Source organism: Cottoperca gobio, chromosome 9 (assembly GCF_900634415.1).
Source record: "Cottoperca gobio chromosome 9, fCotGob3.1, whole genome shotgun sequence".
NCBI lineage: Eukaryota > Metazoa > Chordata > Actinopteri > Perciformes > Bovichtidae > Cottoperca > Cottoperca gobio.
The window spans coordinates 11,458,250-11,476,722 of record NC_041363.1 but is presented as its reverse complement, the minus strand read 5'-3'; the positions used below and the strand labels follow the sequence as shown (position 1 = coordinate 11,476,722).

The 18,473-nt window shown below is 41.0% G+C and overlaps 1 protein-coding gene across 4 annotated transcripts in view; it reads right to left on the bottom strand.

The window, feature by feature from the left end:
- The window catches only part of osbp2b (oxysterol binding protein 2b), a 44,478-nt gene that overhangs the window by 5,035 nt on the left and 20,970 nt on the right, over window positions 1–18,473 (bottom strand). For 3 of the 4 annotated variants that reach the window (XM_029439892.1, XM_029439894.1, XM_029439893.1), the window contains exons 3-13: window positions 13,414–13,664; window positions 8,595–8,793; window positions 6,990–7,113; window positions 6,411–6,477; window positions 5,723–5,875; window positions 5,012–5,257; window positions 4,744–4,864; window positions 3,977–4,080; window positions 2,262–2,357; window positions 1,698–1,882; window positions 1,354–1,574 (exon numbers count right to left, since the gene is read on the bottom strand). In XM_029439892.1, the coding sequence (XP_029295752.1) occupies window positions 1,354–1,574; window positions 1,698–1,882; window positions 2,262–2,357; window positions 3,977–4,080; window positions 4,744–4,864; window positions 5,012–5,257; window positions 5,723–5,875; window positions 6,411–6,477; window positions 6,990–7,113; window positions 8,595–8,793; window positions 13,414–13,664 (1,767 nt within the window). Of the gene's footprint in view, window positions 1–1,353; window positions 1,575–1,697; window positions 1,883–2,261; window positions 2,358–3,976; window positions 4,081–4,743; window positions 4,865–5,011; window positions 5,258–5,722; window positions 5,876–6,410; window positions 6,478–6,989; window positions 7,114–8,594; window positions 8,794–12,709; window positions 12,866–13,413; window positions 13,665–18,473 lie in introns of those variants that run through there. The other variant, XM_029439895.1, reaches the window with a different exon arrangement.

Here is an 18,473-nt window from a genome sequence, read left to right as displayed (position 1 = left end):
TTTAGAGTTGTATCTGTTATTTCATGTAACATATTATTTCTAAATGAAAATGTCACATGTATGCAGGAAAAAGTCATTTTTCTCCTGACTCATTATCTGGAGAAGTTGACATGAGAGGGGTATCATGCAGTTCCCCTACACAGAGGCAGACCACAGAGAGGACACAAAGAGGATGGTGTGTGTGTGTGTGTGTGTGTGTGTGTGTGTGTGTGTGTGTGTGTGTGTGTGTGTGTGTGTGTGTGTGTGTGTGATGCACAACAGAGGGGCACAGGGCAACCTCCACTCACCAGAGTCATAATCACACTCTGACCACCAATAGAGGGAGGAAAAAAAAGACAAGTCATGGGTACATCGCATACAGCCTAGCCTACGCACAACACACACACACACAGGAATGCCACCAGGATGAAAAGTTTTGGCTAAGTTCTCCATATAAGTACCACTTCTTAAATCCTAACCGTTAAGAGTGGGAGATATTAAGAAACGATCCATAGTAATGCAATTAATGACTTTTATAACAACTACTTATTAAACATTTTATGTAATGTTTTGGTTTGAGGCCAGTCATAGATGTTTGTCCCAATAATAACTGTCTTGATATGCAGCTGTAAACTGCCTCAAATGGTAAATACAACATACTGTAGACGTATATAAATGTGTGAAGCTTTAGTGCAATAGAGTCCCGAAGGGGGGAGGACGAGCAGGTTTTGGTAGCATTTTCTTCCCACTATAAATTCCCATTTCAAAGTTTTCTCTTTATGATATTGTCAATGTTCTTCAACACAGAAACACAGTATTCTGTTAGATAGTATAACAATACAATAGATTTCTATTACTGATATCAGTTTTTAATCTTTCAACTTGTTTTTATTAATTATTTTACATTAGTTGGCAGATAGCTTTAAACACTACGATACCCACGAGCCTCAGCTGCCTTTGCAAAGAAGCTGGCTAGAAGTGTGAATCAAAGACACTTTGTACTATTTGGGAGACAACACTGCACCATAGTTGCAGAAATCATCCAAAATTGAGAATCAGAGAATCTGAGAGTGAACAGATTTACACTATTGACTGTATTATCATCAACAGAATTTCAGCTCTTTGATTGGATTTTAGCGAAATGCTCTTTGAGTCGTTGTTAACTTCTCTTGTGTTTATGTAAAGCATCTTTAATCTTTAATAAACAGATTTACTTTTTCAGTTGCTTATCCTTTGTACCGATAATTTAACTGTAAAGCAGATAATGAACACTTACTACAGGAACTCAAAAGACCTCCACCCTCCCTTAATCACCACTGTCTGTCTCTTTACTCAGCACCTCTCTATCACACACCAAAAATCCTGTTTTCATACCTTCATCCAGAGCATCTGAGGCCTCCGCTTCCCTCCTCCTCCTCACGGCTCTTTGTTTCTCCTCTAGCCTCTGTTTTTCTGAGTTTGCTTCATCCCATCGCCCTTCCTCCATCAGCTTCTGGTCAGGTCTCAGACGGCTGTCGGTTACTCCCACTCCGTCCTCATGCTCGTTCAGGGTCAGCGCCAGCGCTGAGAAGTAGTACATGTTCTCAGCATTCTCCCTGAGAGAGCAAGAGAAAATTAATGGGAGTTACACGGTGCGATGCTGTACAATCAATGATATTTAAAAAACTATTATTTCGCAAATATGTTCAAATCGGCCTTATGAGGCTGATGAGGCTTACGGTAGAGGGTATTTCTTCCACAGCAGTTTGGGGGACAGCGTCTGGTAGACTGTCTTCTGCTTGCCTTCTGAGCCACTGCCCCCTCGGCTGCTCTGAAGGATCTTGGCACTCTCAATTTTATCATCCCACGTACCAGAGAGGATATAGTGAGCCTGGCCCCCACTGTCTGCAACCACGCCCGAAACCTGGAAAGAGCCAAAGGAAATAAGAAAACAGATTAAAGGGAATGAAGAAACTAAAGCAAGCTATCTTCCTCCTAATGCTAAGCATTTTCCTTAGTAGGATACCAGTACATTTCCCTTGGTGCGACTAAAAAGGATGTTACTTCACTGCAACGTGACCTCATACTGTGAGCTTCTTCTATATATATATATATATATATATATATATATATATATATATATATATATATATATATATATATAGAAGAATATATTACCCTATTGTAAGTACTAATATATTAACTGGCACTGTCCAGAAGGAGGCAGCATCAGACCAATGAAACCCTCATGATGTGACGTCAGGCCAAGGTTGGGTACATAAGTGTGGAAAGGAAACATTTACCTTCCGTGGAACGTCCCTTGAGAAATAACTGTATGGAGAGAACTTGAGTTGACAGGTCTCCTTCGTCCTGTGATTCACAATCTCAATGTCCCCCGACTGCACAAATAAAGACACAAGCAGACACAGAGTGAGAGAGACAATCACAGAGAGAATGACATCATATCAACGCTTTAACAGTGTGTTTACAGTAGAGACTGAAAAATATCCGAACCGATCCCAACCCTATTTGATGTTATAGAGAAATCTTTTTGTTTTTTAAACCACATTTTCAGGTGCTTTCAAGATACTAGTGCTGTAGAGCAATGTTTTGATGAGCAGAACTGCATATTGTTTGCATGAGGTCACACATAAACATTTCTGGCCCCTGCTGAGGGGTATTCCTTTCATGTCTCATACTTAACCTGTGACACACATTCTCATCTTTTGCAGTGTCTGATCTGCCTTAAAATTGTCACACTGTCACATGCTGTAATCCTAGTACAGTGATAATATGCTGATGCTGTAATGATCACCCTCTCTGACTTGCTGTGCCTCTAGAGCATTGTCTTTCGTTGCACTGGCCTGCAGCAGAGAAGGCAGTAGCAGAATAGTTTCCATAGTTTGACATGGAGTTGTTTGGCTGATCCCGTTCTGCACCAGAGGGCAGCAGAGTGGCAGAGTGATGCATGGAGGTGGTGGGAGACGGAAAAGTATTGAAAGTGGAAAGCAATACAAGAAAAGTAAAAATGTGTAAATATTGCCGAGACTTTTTCTTGGTGGATGAAGTCGGAAGTCGTAAAGAGACATTTGTGTCAACACAGAGGTGGTATTGTTTTTGCTAGACGAGTATCTCAAACTGCCGATAGCCTAAATAATCTTAACAGCAAGTAAAAAAATTAAATTAAATAAAAAGACAGGGTACTAAATAAAACCACAGAAGAAAACCACGATCCCATATACTCGCAAAATGTAAACAATGGGGATTTTAAAACGTAAAAAAAAAGCATGAGAAAGGGAAATGCATTTAATAAATGTTAGTGTTTGGGTGCGAAATGCTGAATGTACATAAAACGCCACAGGGTACACATACATCACTGCCAAAGAAATGCCATAATATACAGGAAACACTGTAAACTATTAAATTCCAACTCATTATGCTTTGGTTTAACAAGTCAGGGATGATATTCCTTAGTAGTCTGTAGCCAAGAGGTCTCCTTATTCCACACACCAATGTAATAATTCTGAGATGTAAATTAATCTCTTCTTCTTTAGCTCTTCTTACAAGGTTACACGCAAACACAAGCACACACACACACACATTGACAGACAAATTGGTATGACACACAGCACGAGTGGAAACAGGAAAAAGAAAAAAAGATTGAGGAAAAAACAAGAATTATATTCCTAAACAAGCAGACACAGTTGTGCACACACAGACAGACGTGCAGATGTGAAGCGTGCCCCTCCCCCTATATAACTGGGCCATCTCACAGAACTAATAAGATGTTATTTTAGGGTGTTATTAGAGATCAAAGCTGAACACAAATCCCTAGAGATTATGAAGATCCTTATTCGTGTGCTGTAAGGCTTTTATTCTCTTCTTCACAGCGCTCTGGTCTATCACAAACTATAACACGGTAGAAGAAAACATCTCGAGGCATTAAGGCAGGGTGGTGCGTTTGGAGCTGTGCATGAATGGTTACAAACAAGAGACAATAAAATAACAGATAACAGACCTGGTCAATCCACAGCTTGCCCACAATGATGTTGTGCACCGTGGAGGTGACCTTTCTCCACACGTAGTGGTTCCCGCTGGAGTGGAAGTGCAGGTGAATGGCACCTGGGGAGGGACAAGGACAAAAGAGAAAAGAAATATCACAGCTGCTTTGTTACCAATGTGCAATCCTGAAAGTGATGTGTTAGATTGTAGTTTGTGTGATTCTTAATCTGGTTGTGAAGATGGTCAATTCTACCAGCAGGAGGTGAAAAACACAGCATGTAACACAGTTATGCCCCTGTGACCAGGCAGAACATTTCCCCCTGTGTCTGATGTGATGTAACCCTGGAAGATTGATAACATGCATTTGACCGTAAACACTTTCCACTTAAGAGTTTTTTGTCTTACATGGCACCTCACAGCAGGCATATAACGGGAAGGGAGGGACGTCAGATGAATACCACTGCATCCCTTGCCTGGACCTGCATCTATCTGAGCCAACAGACCCCGCTCTCTGACGTCCCAGTGCAATACAGAGCTCCCTTTATATCCATACTTTATGTATGTGTCAAAAGGGTCATAAAACCCTCCTGATTCATTTTCACACCCTTTCCTCTGGCTTTAGATTGTGTGGGAGGCAGCACAGTCGTCTACCTCTCTCAAGTGGGATGTGGAGACCTTCATAAGTAAACTCTGCCTGGTAGTGAGGCTGTTCAATTTGCATGATGGAACCTTTATTTACACATATAGTTTGTTTGCTTCCCCGCAGAATATGAAATGTCTTACCCAGAGGCATTATGGAGAGGTATTTGCCACGGAACTTGCTGGCGATGGTGATTTCCTGCCACAGGGTCCAGCCTCGTTGGGAAATCACATGATGTGCAGCTGCAGGGGGGTGATGGCTCACCTTAGAAGAAAGATAAACATAAAGGTAAAGTATCTTCATAGAAGCAGCAAACAAGTTGTTTGGAGAAGATGGGCTGTCCTTGTGTTCTTCATGTGTCTGTACATTAGTGAGTGTGTAAGCATAAACTCCCTGTGGCCACGCTGTTACCTGCTCACACAGCGAGCGGTAGCCGAACTCCTCCCGTCGATCGAGCTCGTAGGTCTCGCCCAGGAGGGGATTGAAGGGCTTGGCTGTCCGGTGGACCGTGGTAGAGTAGGACGAGACGGAGAAGGCAGCGACCAGGCACATCTGCTCCAGGGAGGAGTCGCAGCGCGCCGCCTTGTCCAGAAGCTCGTGATATTCCAGGTCCTCGGTGAGACGCTGCAGCATCGACAGAGGCTCGTTGAAGTTCACCTGAATGGGAGGATCAAGACGGCGTGAGACACACACGGATGAATGTTAACCAGTGAGTGAGAAGGAGGGCCATGCTTCAAACACTTACAGGGAGGGATGTGCACGATTAGTCGACTAGTCGAATAAACATTGCTACCCTCACTAGTCTGCACCAGAAATACTAGTTGCAAACTTATTATTATATATATTATGATTATTATCTTATTAATGTACACATTTAACTTAAACATTGACATAACTTCCACTGAAATGTCATGTCTTCCTAGTCAAATGTTGCTTAATGGAAAACAAGCGTCCTTGTGCTGCTCATGTTAACGGTGATTTCAAATGGCTTTTTTTGGACAATGTTTAACCTTATAGATTAAATTGTGACTGTTTTCTTACTTTAAGACAACTCAACTAGTCTAAGTTTAAACTTCAGTTTAGGCGTCAGGGAAATTAGTCGTTAGGAACATCTCTACTTACAGGCATGGGGATTTTGGAGAGCTCCTTGCCGATGCAGTTCTTCATGATGCTCCACAAATTGAGGGAGTAGTTGGGCTTGTCTGGGACATGAGTCCGTCTCTTTCTGCAGGGCTGCAGCTCCTTCCCTGACACATCATTACAGCTTGGAGACATCTGGGATTAGGTGGAAAGGGGAAGGGGTGGAGGATGAGAAGGTGGTCTTTTAACTTTGAGTGAAAAGAATATTTTATATATAAATAACAGTTTGAGAAATACTTCTAGCTTCATAGACAGCTCAGCAGCACATCACCAAGTGGAGATGAAATGACAGAGCGAGTGAGAGACAGGAGGAGAGGGAACAGAGGACGCAGATGTGTGTTAGAGAGAGGGAGAAGAAAGGGAGAGTTGTGGGGGAAGAAGTGCAGATGCTTGACTGGTAATTAACATTTAGTGGAATGAAGCAGCTGTGTATCTTTGGCACCACAGGGGGGACAACATCACCGCGGGACACACACAGATAAAGCCTGTGTGTGTGTTCATGGGATGACTGTAGGTTAAGAGAGGAACTGTGAGAACAGCAAGTGAAGACGGTTATATAAATAAATCAATGAGCTGTGAGATTTCCAGCAAATGACTATATTGAGATTACAAAAGTAAAGTGGCCACAAATAGTCTCGTTGTCAGACTAGTTAGGAGGACAGACACTTACATGGTCGTCCTGGTTCCAGTCATTGGGCTGACCTCCGCTCGCTCCGCTCAAATTACTCTGAGATCGCCTGAGAACAGAATGAAAATCTTTTCTACAATGAGCACAATAGAAATACACAAATACACACAAGGGAGCAACCAAAGTGTTGGGTATTACAGATGAATGCTGTGTAAAGAAACTGTCATTCTTAATGGTGCTACTGGAGTTGGCGGGATATGTTGCAAGAGATAAGCCATAACAATGATGAGGAAGAAAAGGAGTTGCCAGCAACAGACTGATTCCAATTCAGAAAACAGAAATAGAGAGGAAAAAATAAAACTGAAATTGGATTATTTTGCTGCAGGAAAGTAGACCGGTGTTAGAGCCCTATGTTATTTATGTCCTGTATGACTGTATAACCAAGAGTGATGGGAACACCACTATGTAATCTGTGTAGGTGACACTATGAGCCATCGCTTGTCAAATACACTACTATGACAAATTAGAGCACCCAAAGAATGCTTCATCAACATGTACACATGCAGACTTTATATTAAAACTCAACTCAAAGCATGTATTGGATCCCTGTGTGCGACTGACCTGTGCTGTGTGTTCTCAGTGGCAGTCACTGTGATGAATGCAGGGGAATCCTCCATGGCATCAAAGTACTCCGTATCCTCATCTTCATCACTCGCCTCTTCTTTGTGCAGCCTCTCACTCCCTCCTGTCAGGACATATACATTTGTGAGTAAATTCAAACAGCATCCAAAACTGGCGGAGCCACCACACAGGGTGAGTTTGTATTCTACGGAGTTTCAGGAGAGAGTCGTGTATAATCACATACCTGTGGCGATTAATCAAGGAATAATCAGCTTAGTAAAATTGGCAATGTTCCTGCTGGTTAACTAGCCTGAATGATGCGAACTCCTCAGATGTTACATATTAGAAGCACACCCTAACATTCAATGATCAGAGCACTTTCTAATGAAAAGTGATTCTATTGAAAGATGTGGGTAAACTCTGACCTTCAGTCATTAAACGACCCCCAATATGAATGAAGTTACTGTACTGTATTTTCCCCAAATAGTTGTTTTTCATTATATTCTTTTAAAATCAGCTTCTATTTAATGCTACTTATCATGACGCATACAAGTAATTTGTTTATTCAAGAATCAACTACATCCTTGTCATGAACACACTAAAAGGTTATGAAATGTTATTTCAGACCTCCAACTTCTTAAGGAGAGATGAGCCATTACTTTTAAAGCCAGCACTGCACTGTATACATTACAGAATACTTAAAAGTGTACCCAAAGCTTTACCGGATGGCAGTTAAACACTAAAGTTCACACATTTAAAACAACAACCTATGTTGTTTTTCAGAGCCACATGAACCTTTTCTGATGTTTCTACCATTGTTTAGGTATAATCAAATAAAAGCAACTTAAACTTGTTTACTGTCATGTAAAGTCGGCCTTCATGGTTAAAGGAAAACTTTTGCTTGTTGGTTGTAGGAGAAGGAACTTGAACCACATTCTCCATTTGTTTTTTTGGGGCATTTTAAACCCTTATTACAGACAGCAGTAACGGAGATTAAAGGTAATGAGGTAATGAGGTTAAGAGAACAATGGTCCCCAGCTGTACACAAACAGGGGATGTTAGGGTTCATGGTCAGCATCTGAAGCCCTAAGCCATGTGGCACCCCATTCTCCAGTTTTAAAAACCAACACTTGTATGCCTTCAACCGTGTCTTCATTCCTGTAACTTAATGGTGAGCTATAAGAAAGTTACACCACTTCCTGTGTTTGTATTGATTAGTGATGTCATTTTTCTGGAGAGGGCAGTCTTACACTAAAGGTAAGGTCATGGGGTCACAAAAATCAATAGGGTTCTTCCTCTTGGAGGATGGATGTCCACAGTAAATATTTGTTTTAAAGATGTTGGTTAATAAAGGTAAACAAACAAGAAGATAAACAGATGGATGAACAGACTGACAGAAGGGACCACATGACCTCCAGTTCTTGGTGAAGGTAATTACCATCTCTAAATTAGAGATAATCCAAACCTTCTGACACAATTTAAAAATCCTTCCTCAGCATGAGTACAGTCTTTAATACTGAGCCTAAGGTCACAAATGACTTTTAGCCAGAATAGTGACGTCCACACAGAGGCCCACAGGAGTAAGTAACACACAGTCAGTCTCACCCTTGTTGGCGGTAGGGGCACTGGGTGTGGTGGAAACAAGCGTGGGTGCTTCTCTCCACGCTCGCTCCAGGCTGTTATGCTGCTTGGCTAGCTGCTCAATGGTCTCCTCTAGGTGGGTACGCTGCTCTCGCTCATACTGCAGCGCCCGCTGCCATCTCCGACTTTGAGTTTCTGCTAGGTCCAAGAAGTCTCGACAGGCCTGGGGGGAGGGACACATGCACACAAGAACATAAACTCAAAGACAGCACTGAAAGTTTTATTTCTAGATTATACAGCAACAAAAACATTTATTTACATCCGGGAATAAAATCTGATGTGCTTAATTATCAACAAGGTGCAAGGTACTTTCAACTGCTTAGATTTTCATATTTACAATGGAAACAGACAAGTTTTCAGTTTCCCCCTAGTGTTTGCAAGTGGTATTACAGTTGGAGCTGCTGTCGCAAAGACAACTAAATCACTTTCTTGTTTTCCTCAGAGCCTAGCAACTACTAACAACACAGAACTTAGCATTTTGTTTTTCAGTTACTGCGGTTGTTCCACCCTCTGCCATTTCCACTAGCGGGGATAATAATTACAAAAAACTCACATCACACACTCTTTGGTAACTGGGGATAGCTACCGATAGCTAACGGGGAAAATAAAAGTGAAAGCGAGGCTTAAATCTTAATCTAAACACCGATGGGGCCATTATTCTATAGCTAGGGCTGGGAGATATGTCGAAAATCTTTTATCCCGATATTGGTCATTTTATATCTCAATAAAGATAAATATCACAATATACTGTTTTTTGGTAATTAAATAAATAGTCTATATCAAAAAAACACATTGTAAAGCCTATTTTTGTATACTCCTTTGTGAATTAAATACTTGACAAATGAAGAGTACTGAGTATTTTCTAATTAATTAAGAACTTTAGAGCAAAATGAACATAATAGTTTCGTGTGGAATTATGGTATATTTTCATATACAGTACAACGATATATTTGATTTTATCACGATACAATTCCATTGAAAGACAATAAATTATCACATTGAATTATTGTCCAGCCCTATATATAGCCATTACATTGTGTAATAATGCTAACTTACTATATATACTGAACTGATAAGATATGTCTTCAGGACATCATTTTTCCTGACAGCTTACAACAATATGAGAGAGAGAACATAGATATGGAAATAGATGAAAAGACATTCTTGCCAATCATTGTAATCAAGGTTATTGCCACCATTGTTTCGAGCAATCATCAATATGATAATTAGCTGTCTGGGTCTTCCAGCTGTGTGAAATGTGTCTGGGAGCACAGTGTATAAACATAAAAACATCAGTGAATGACGAGCTAAGGTTAAACCTCTGATTGCAGAGCAGTCGATCCGTGTGTCCAGTGGGGACATCGTTGTTGCTGCCTTTTTTTTTCTGCTGAGAAGTTACTTCAGATCAAACATATATTGCTTGTCAGCATTTGTCTGACAGCCTTGCCTCGTAGTGCGCTCAAAGGTCAATGAACCTAAAAACACCTGACAGCTGACAATATGCTTGAAGGAAATGTCATGTGACAGTCATTGAGCTGTCAGCATCGCGGGCCTCAGAGAAAACTTTCTGATTAAACTCTTGGAAAACTGCTTTATTGCAATCAAGCATTTTGAAAGCTTTTTGTGGGGGCTCGTCATTGTCCTCATTGTTCTTCCCACATGAGTGGAACAGCACATGACTACATGTGGTCCACTCAGTATCTTCAGGAAATGTCTCTTCGGTCCCAGAGCCAGAGGGGCTGCAGAGAGTTAGCTTGAACTGCTTAGATAAAGTTAAAGCAGGCAGCGAGCTGAAGGAACACATTTCTCGTTTTGGGGCTTTTAATGCCTTTATGATAGAGAGTAGTGAAGATAGTGAAAGGGGGAGAGAGAGAAGGGGAATGACATACAGGCCTCGGGTCAGACTCTAACCACAGGCCGCTGTGGCAAGGACTCAGCCTTTGTGTCTGGGTCGCCCACCCTACCGGGTGAGCTACCGGGGCTTCATCATGAAGGGATGAATGTGTCACTCAAGTAATCTCGTTTCTCTTTCTGGTCAGAGCGCAGTATCACTTTGAGGCAGCAGGATGAGAAACAAGGATCTGCTAACACCTTCCGTGATTTGTTTCCAGACAGACAGTATTTATCTGTCTGATGGTAAAGTGCTTTTCAGCCTCCGTCTAAATGCAGCAAATCTTTCATCCACACAATATTACACGGATACACTATTGTTGTCACTTTTTAAAGAAGTTATATTCTTAGTGAAATTTGAAAATATAGTGTATTTCTAAATATATAGAAGTCTTTAATCTTACCAAGTAACTAAATGAATGCTTTGATAAAAAAATCAAAGTGTATTGTTGTTGTTTTTTACTGGATTCTACTTATAATTTGACTTTACTTAACTTTGACATAGTTTAACCATATTAAGTTTATTTGCTGTCTTGACAATTTCCAACTACCTGGCGAATGACAGAGAGAAGAATCCAGGAACATAAACAATACAAACTGATAGCTTACACTACAACTTCAGATAAACGCTGTATTAATATTACAATAGCATCAATATTTCATGTTTTACCGGAGTCTGGACTTTCTGATCCTGAACAGAAAGTAAGTGGAATGTTTGATAAACACACGTGTTATTTTTTAAGCAATACTTGTTGCTACTTAAAAAAGTAACTAATCTGTACAGACTGAGGGATTTAAAAGGTATTTAAAATCATGTTTTCTAATGGTGGGATTTGATTATATGTTGATAGTACTTAAACATCCTTACCTTTTACAAAAAGTTAATTTTTTTTAGATTTTTAAGAATTTAACTCTGTTTTGCAAAAAACAAATAAAAATAAATATCTGACAGTAAAAACATTCAATCAAACTCTTACCTCCAGCAGTCTCGCATGAAGTGTCCACACATAAATGTCTGAGCCTCAGTTTAAATGTTGGAAGTGCATGTGACATTTGGTCCACTTCCTCAGACATAGCCATGATATGAAACTCAACACTCACTTAAAAAGTATGATAGTTCCCCTTTATTTATGCTGAGTCTCAGGTTCAAACACAGACTGCAGTGTGACTTCCGCTGGAGAGAAGACACTCACAGGGTTTATAAAGGGCAGAAAGAAAATGATTGGGTGTGCGGAGAGGATATGTAAGTAAGAGCTGGCATCAACTGATGTCAGTATCAAATCAAAAAGTCCTGAATGTGTGACGTAGCAAAGAATACAGTGAACTTGAGTAAAGTTTCATGTGATTAGATCATACTATGGTAGGTGTGTCAATGCATGCACACACAGAAGGGCAAGAGCCTGGATTCAATGTGACACGTGACAAGTTATATCACCACTAAATGAACTAATGCAACCTCCTCCTCAGGCCAGGGTCAGATCACAGAGAACATGCAGTGGTGTCCTGCCGTTATGGCCTCTTTCGTCCCTCAACCCCTCCTCCTTTACTCCCTCCTAACATGTATAGCGTCATTTTTCTTTTTGGAAAAGCACATTTAAACCGTTATATCCAAGTTAATGCCTTAACAATGGCAGAAAACAGTGTGTGCAGAAATCCAAATATCCTGCCCTGCATTCTGCTTGAAGGGAGCCATTTAGAAGCCCAAAAGTTGCTACAGGGAGTTTGTGGCAGCACTTATTTCTCATTAAAAGTACGTTCTTGGCAAAGCTGATGGCATTTTAATGAGTTAGGCAATCCAAGAGAGTCTATTTTATTGCTTGTCCAGTAAGTTTCAATTTCCCATACCAATTAATAAAGAAAATGGATGACAGAGAGAAAAAGGGCGCTCATTATTTTTGAGCAAACTCAAAAGTGCACCCTAGATTTGACTTTTTTTTTTACTTTTCTTGTCATAACACTATGGCTCAAGTTTCTTAATAAGCTGTAGAAGCAAATACTTAAGCATTTAGGAGTTATCATTTACCACTGCCTCATTTCAAACCTAATCGTGCAGTTTAACCATGACTCCTAACAGCCAGACATTTCACAGAAAAAACTGTCAGGTGTGCATTATAGCAAAAATAAACATCCACAAGAATAAACAATGCTATTAGAAAAGCTATCGAGAGAAGCAGGAAGAAAATACAAACCTGGTGTGAATATCTGGTTCTCAGAGCAGGTCTGTCTGTCTGTAGTCCAGAAGGCTCTGACATTCCTCACCAGACAGGGAGGGTCGAGATTTAGAGGGGCTATTCCTGTCCCCCATCCCCCCCACCAACTATCATATCAGTATCTCTTCTTCAGGACCTTAACTCTCCCTGAACGCTCGTCAACTAATAACTCACTGTAAAGCCCATGGTATGTAGCATTGAGGAGAATGGACCAGAGTCAACTACAGTAGAGCACATGCTGTTAATCAGATCCAACACATAGTGGAGACTTAAAAGTGTGTTTGTTGTTGTGCTGAGTGAAATGTAGCTGATATGGTAAAGCTAAACCGCAATATGGTATGTTGGAAAAGGGATTTCTTTTGTGGCTATTTTTTTGTTGTTTTTATTTGGGGCGGGGTTGAGTTTACTGCAGATCACATACAAGGATAGAGTTTGTTAACACTTAGGTTTAAGTAGGTTTAACACAGTCTAGAACTGCTTCTCTAAGCCTCCATGTCTGCAGCTCACTAACTCTCGTTTAGAATGTCACACTGTAAAGTAATCTCATCTCTCATCACACACTAACCAGGGCATTATAGATGACTGGCATTCCTGTCACATTGATCATGCTGAAGCATGCGGGACGCAGGACACTCTGCTCACTGCTGCTGTGTCTTGTAGCCCGTTCTGCCGCAGCTACTTACATTGATCATAGCATTGGAAGTGATGCGGAAGAGGGTGGCTCGCTCATTGACTGCCTTGATCTTCTCCCCTCCTTCCACAGGCACTTTCAGACCCTCGAGTTCACTCAGGGAACGCTGCAGGGCAGCCCCGTGCTTGGCGATCAAGTCATTACATGTGCTGAGGTCATCAAGCTTGCTAACAAGTATCTTCAGGGTGCCCTGAATCTCACTGCGGTCCGACTGGGATGTAGGCTCCTCGTCCCCCGAGTCATCTGGAAGGGAGAGGTCAGAGGTCACGTATACACCATCTTGAACAAGAGATGATTATTGGAACTTGTGAGTACACTAATCATAAAAGATAAGATTAACAAAGACATTTTAGAAAGGTTTTCTAAATGTGTTGTGCAACATATTTAACTTCATAGCTGCTGAAACGCAAAAACACTTATGATAGATTTCCCATTAGAGCTGACTCCAAAAGCTACCATAGCAAGCAAATATACAATTATTTATAAAATGGACATGTCAAATCAAGCAATCTGATTGGTTCTTAGCCGTGGTATAATGAGCGTATATCACGGGTAGAATTGTAGTTACTTTTCACAACAAGTCAGTATCCCTCCACCTCTGAGAAAAAGCTACAACCAACAAACTTACTAAGCTTTACTCTGGAGGAGTGGATTGATCAGTGCCTATCTCCAGAGAAAAAAGCCCCTAAAAGACGACATACAGAGCTACGTGAAGAGCAGGTAGACCAAATGGAAAGAAACCGAAACGAACAGAACACCGCGCTAGCTGTTAGTGTTGTTGCATAGCAACCACCTCGCACTATGTTTTGTGCAGAAGGCAACGGAGGGACTATTTTATTTTGAACATCATTATTTAATAATAAAAACAATTTAAATTGGAGTGTGTATTTTTCTTTCATATTGCCACACTTGGTAACCGTTTTATAAAAGCAATAGCTCACTTCAGACCGTGATATATGGTCATTATATCACAGTTAAGGGGGCCGAACCACGGCCCTTAACTGTGATGTAATGAGCATATACCACGGCCTGTCGTGAGCTATTGCTTAAATATACTCCATTACATAATGACCTACAATTATGTCACATAACTAATATGGAAATACAATAATAGTGTTAACTTAGTAAAGATATAGCGGCCACAAAGTGTTGTTTACTCGTTCCATGTTTTATTGTTTTTCCTAAACAATGAAGAAAAAAGTGATTAAATGATAAAAAGACAAATTACATTTAACAGTGATTTGTACCACTGAGGAATTAGTATTAATTAAGCCTTCAGATTTTACTGATGCTTTCCCTTGACACACATAAATACACCCATTAGACAGTGACACACTTAATATGAAATCCTAAGTAGTTTTTCAAATGTAAATATAAGCTGTATCAGAGCATTTATACAGACAACTCCTTCATACCCATGAGCCTTTGCGGTAGCAGCAGTAGCCCTTTTACTATGATGTCACTCAAGAGAGGTTACTGAAGCTAAATAGAACACACACACACACACACACACACACACACACACACACACACACACACACACACACACACCACACACACACACACACACACACACACACACACACACACACACACACACACAAAATACAGAATACAGAAAAATAAGGAAAATGAGGACAAGGAGGACACTGTTTATCTCAACAAGGAAATATATATTTAAAGGTTCGAGTGCAGAGAGAAAGTTTCTCCATCCTCGTGTCACCCTGCTGACCCTCTAATGTCTAGACACGGCTGTTCTGCTGTCTTCTGCACTCCACCATCCAGATCATGCTTTGTCGCATTAAAAAGGTCTGTTCTGTAGCTGATACGGGGAACTGTCAAAGTCTTGGTGAGAGGCAGCACTACAGCAACACTTTATCCTAAGAACATGGCAGCTAGCTGTGACCTCGCAGGGGAAGAGACTATCAGCCCTGTCAAGCCTATTTAAACCATTAAAGTATGACATGGATCTCCGCCTGGGGGATGTTGGTAGCCTGGCAGTCTCAGGACTACACCATGTAACAGCAACGGAGTTCAAATTCGACCGGGGCCTTTGGCCAGTGGAATGTCAAGCTCCACTGAGAAACAAGCAGCACAGAGATATCTCTGCAGTGGACTTAGCGTTAAGAAGAAATGGTGCTTGCCATCCAGGAACAATGCTCCAATGATGCTGTTTTTAAATGTATTTTTTGTTCAATCTTAGAGTGGATATTTCATAGATCAATGTCATAAATAAGAATACATTGTAAAAGCTTTGTTGTTCCTCTGACTTTTTATACACCATCAGGTCAAAATTGTAATTTGTCCAATAGTTTAGTGTATTACCAAATACTACTGATACTCTCAACAGCTGTACTTTGAGTTTAGTGCGAATTAGCAGATGTTAACATGCTGAAACGCTAAACTAAAAGGGTGAACATTTAAAGGATATTATACTTGCAGTCTTCTCATCTAAAAGTAAAGAGATCCTAGAGGTCTGAGGGTAGAAAGAAACCAGGTGAGGCTGAGCAAAGGGGGAAAGGAAAAAGGGAAGGTAAACAAATCTCTCACCATGTTTGCATTCCAGGGCATCCATTTTCCCAAAGGTAACCAAAGTTTAGCCAGAAAGAAGCAGCACACACACACTGAGCTCAAGCCTCAGAGATAACGTGTGAACATGATGTAAAGGCTTTCACAGAGACTGTCTGGCCTTTAGAAGGGACAGACGGAAACAAAACAGTCCAGCCAAAGGCCAGTCCAGCCAAAGGCCAACCCAGCAGCCCTACAGCGACAACAAACCCTAAAGCGAATATGGATCAGGAATCCATCCACCCATTATCGGCCAGAAATAGCGGAGCAATCAAATTACACTGAATTTCACTAAAGTCACTGCAGAGGAAAAAGAGGAAAAAGCTGACGACGTAAAGTTAGAAGACTGACTGGAGTGTGTGTCGAGAGACGGGAAGCTGCAGTGCAAAGGAAAACAAGAAACAGTGAAAGAGGCGAGTCAGTTCAGAGAGTTGGAGAGGATAATGAAATAAGCCTTAAATTGATAAAGTATGACTATAGCAGAGCAGCTTTAAATAGATACATTTGTTGGCAAGTGGATGTAAATTTGAACTTCCTCCCACGAGGCAACAATAAGCCTGTATACATTTATGTATACACCCCAAGTTCAAAATGAGTCATTTGTTATGCTTTACAATAAGAGAAAAGAGGAATTTTCATATAATAAGAACATCTCTTTTAATTCGACCCCCTTTAAAAGCAATACAAAAGAAAGTGTCTGGAAATCTGGATTATACAAAATCAGAACGTCCTGCCCTTGATGCCTCACAGAGATAGTGGTATGCCCTCAAACAAACAATTAACCTTTGGAGACTGATTTATTGTAAATCTCCCAATGAATTCAAAACATGAGATAATAGATTCTCGCTGTTCGGAGTTGTATCCTCGTGATTGTTTGCACTTATCTCTTTGGACAAAAGCATCAGCTAAATGAACTGTAATGTAATGAGACTATTTTCTGTTTTGAAGGAAACCCAAGGTTACTGTACTGAGCTACATGAAACCCAACCCCAGTGCTCGGCATCATGTCACATTTGATAAGGTGAAAGTACAGAGTAGTGTCTCGATAATATAAGGATAATATGCAGTATACTGTTAGAGGGACACTGGGTGGTGTTTAGACATTTCAGAGGTGCTGTGAGGGGGATAAAAGTAGCTCATGGGCATCTGTTCCTATGGAAAGCATTGAGCACATTTTAAATAACAGTGGATTGGCTCAATGTTAAAATATGATATGATGATAGGTACAGTTGGGACGTTTAAGAGTTAACAAAAATGCATGGCTTAGTGAAGATATACGCAGCACTGCAGTGAAGCCTTGCTCTTATTATTTACCCTCATTCTGCCAACGAGTTCAGTTCTCTAAGCAATGCAACTTAAAAATAAACGCATGTAATGGGCCATTTTTGTTTAGAAGGGACTGCTTACAACACGTCGCCTGTAAATCTAATTCTCTTTCCTAAACCTCACTGAAACAAGTAGTGAAAAACTCAAAAAGATTTAGATCTAAAATGAAGCAAGTATGTCAGAAATATCCTTCACTGAGCCAGATCCATATAGGATCGATGAAATATCAAGCACTACCGGACGAGTTTGATTACCGGAGATGAAACAAGATAAATATATTCAACTGGGTTTTACAATGAATACCATATCTATGCTTTCTGTGCATCAGTGTCACTGCCTAGCTCACCCCCTCTCATTCCAACCTCTTCCTTCCCAACAGATGTGGATGGATGGCGCTCCGTAGCGAAGTCGACATCACGAGGCAAGGCCAGGAGCCCATTACCACACCAGTCATGCCTCAAGGGCGGTCTACCTCCCCCTTCCCTCCACAGTCCACCACCCCGTAGAACACCCAGCATCGACACAAATGCACGTCTGTTTCCAGTTCCCAGCGTGTCTCTACGGAAACCTCCTACTTAGAAGGTTGATGATATCATTTAGGCAAATATCTGTGTCTGAGGCAAAATGGGAAACCAGTTTACAGGTTTACAACATTTTAACACGTAAACACACATCCATCCTCAGCTTGTGTATGCTGTAGCCTTCACTCCTTCCTTATTTTGCATCTCAATGTTGAGCGCAAAAGAGCGAGGGACAGAGAGAGAGAGAGAGACAGAGTGAGAGAGGAAGTAGGAGACTAAGATGTGTGTGTAATTGGGAGCGCAGTAGTCTTGCTTCCGTCCCACTGTCAGGGTTCGTCTCTCTGCTCGTCGCTGGGGACAGGCTGTCAGATCAGTGGAGCCAGGCCTCTGGCTAAGACGTCACTCTGTGGCAGAAAGACGTGAATGTCGAGCAGCCGAGCACATGGGAGAAATGTCCTGCCCCTCTGGATTAAAGATGGTATTTGAACATACTGAAAGGCCTCATCAGAGGGGAAACCTTTGTCAGAAAAATTCTAAAGTTTTTCATCAAAGAGCTTACTTTTCACAGTGGTGCTGTGGAATATAGAACAAATGAACATGCCCGCAGCATTATCATTTATATAAAAGATGTCTGTTC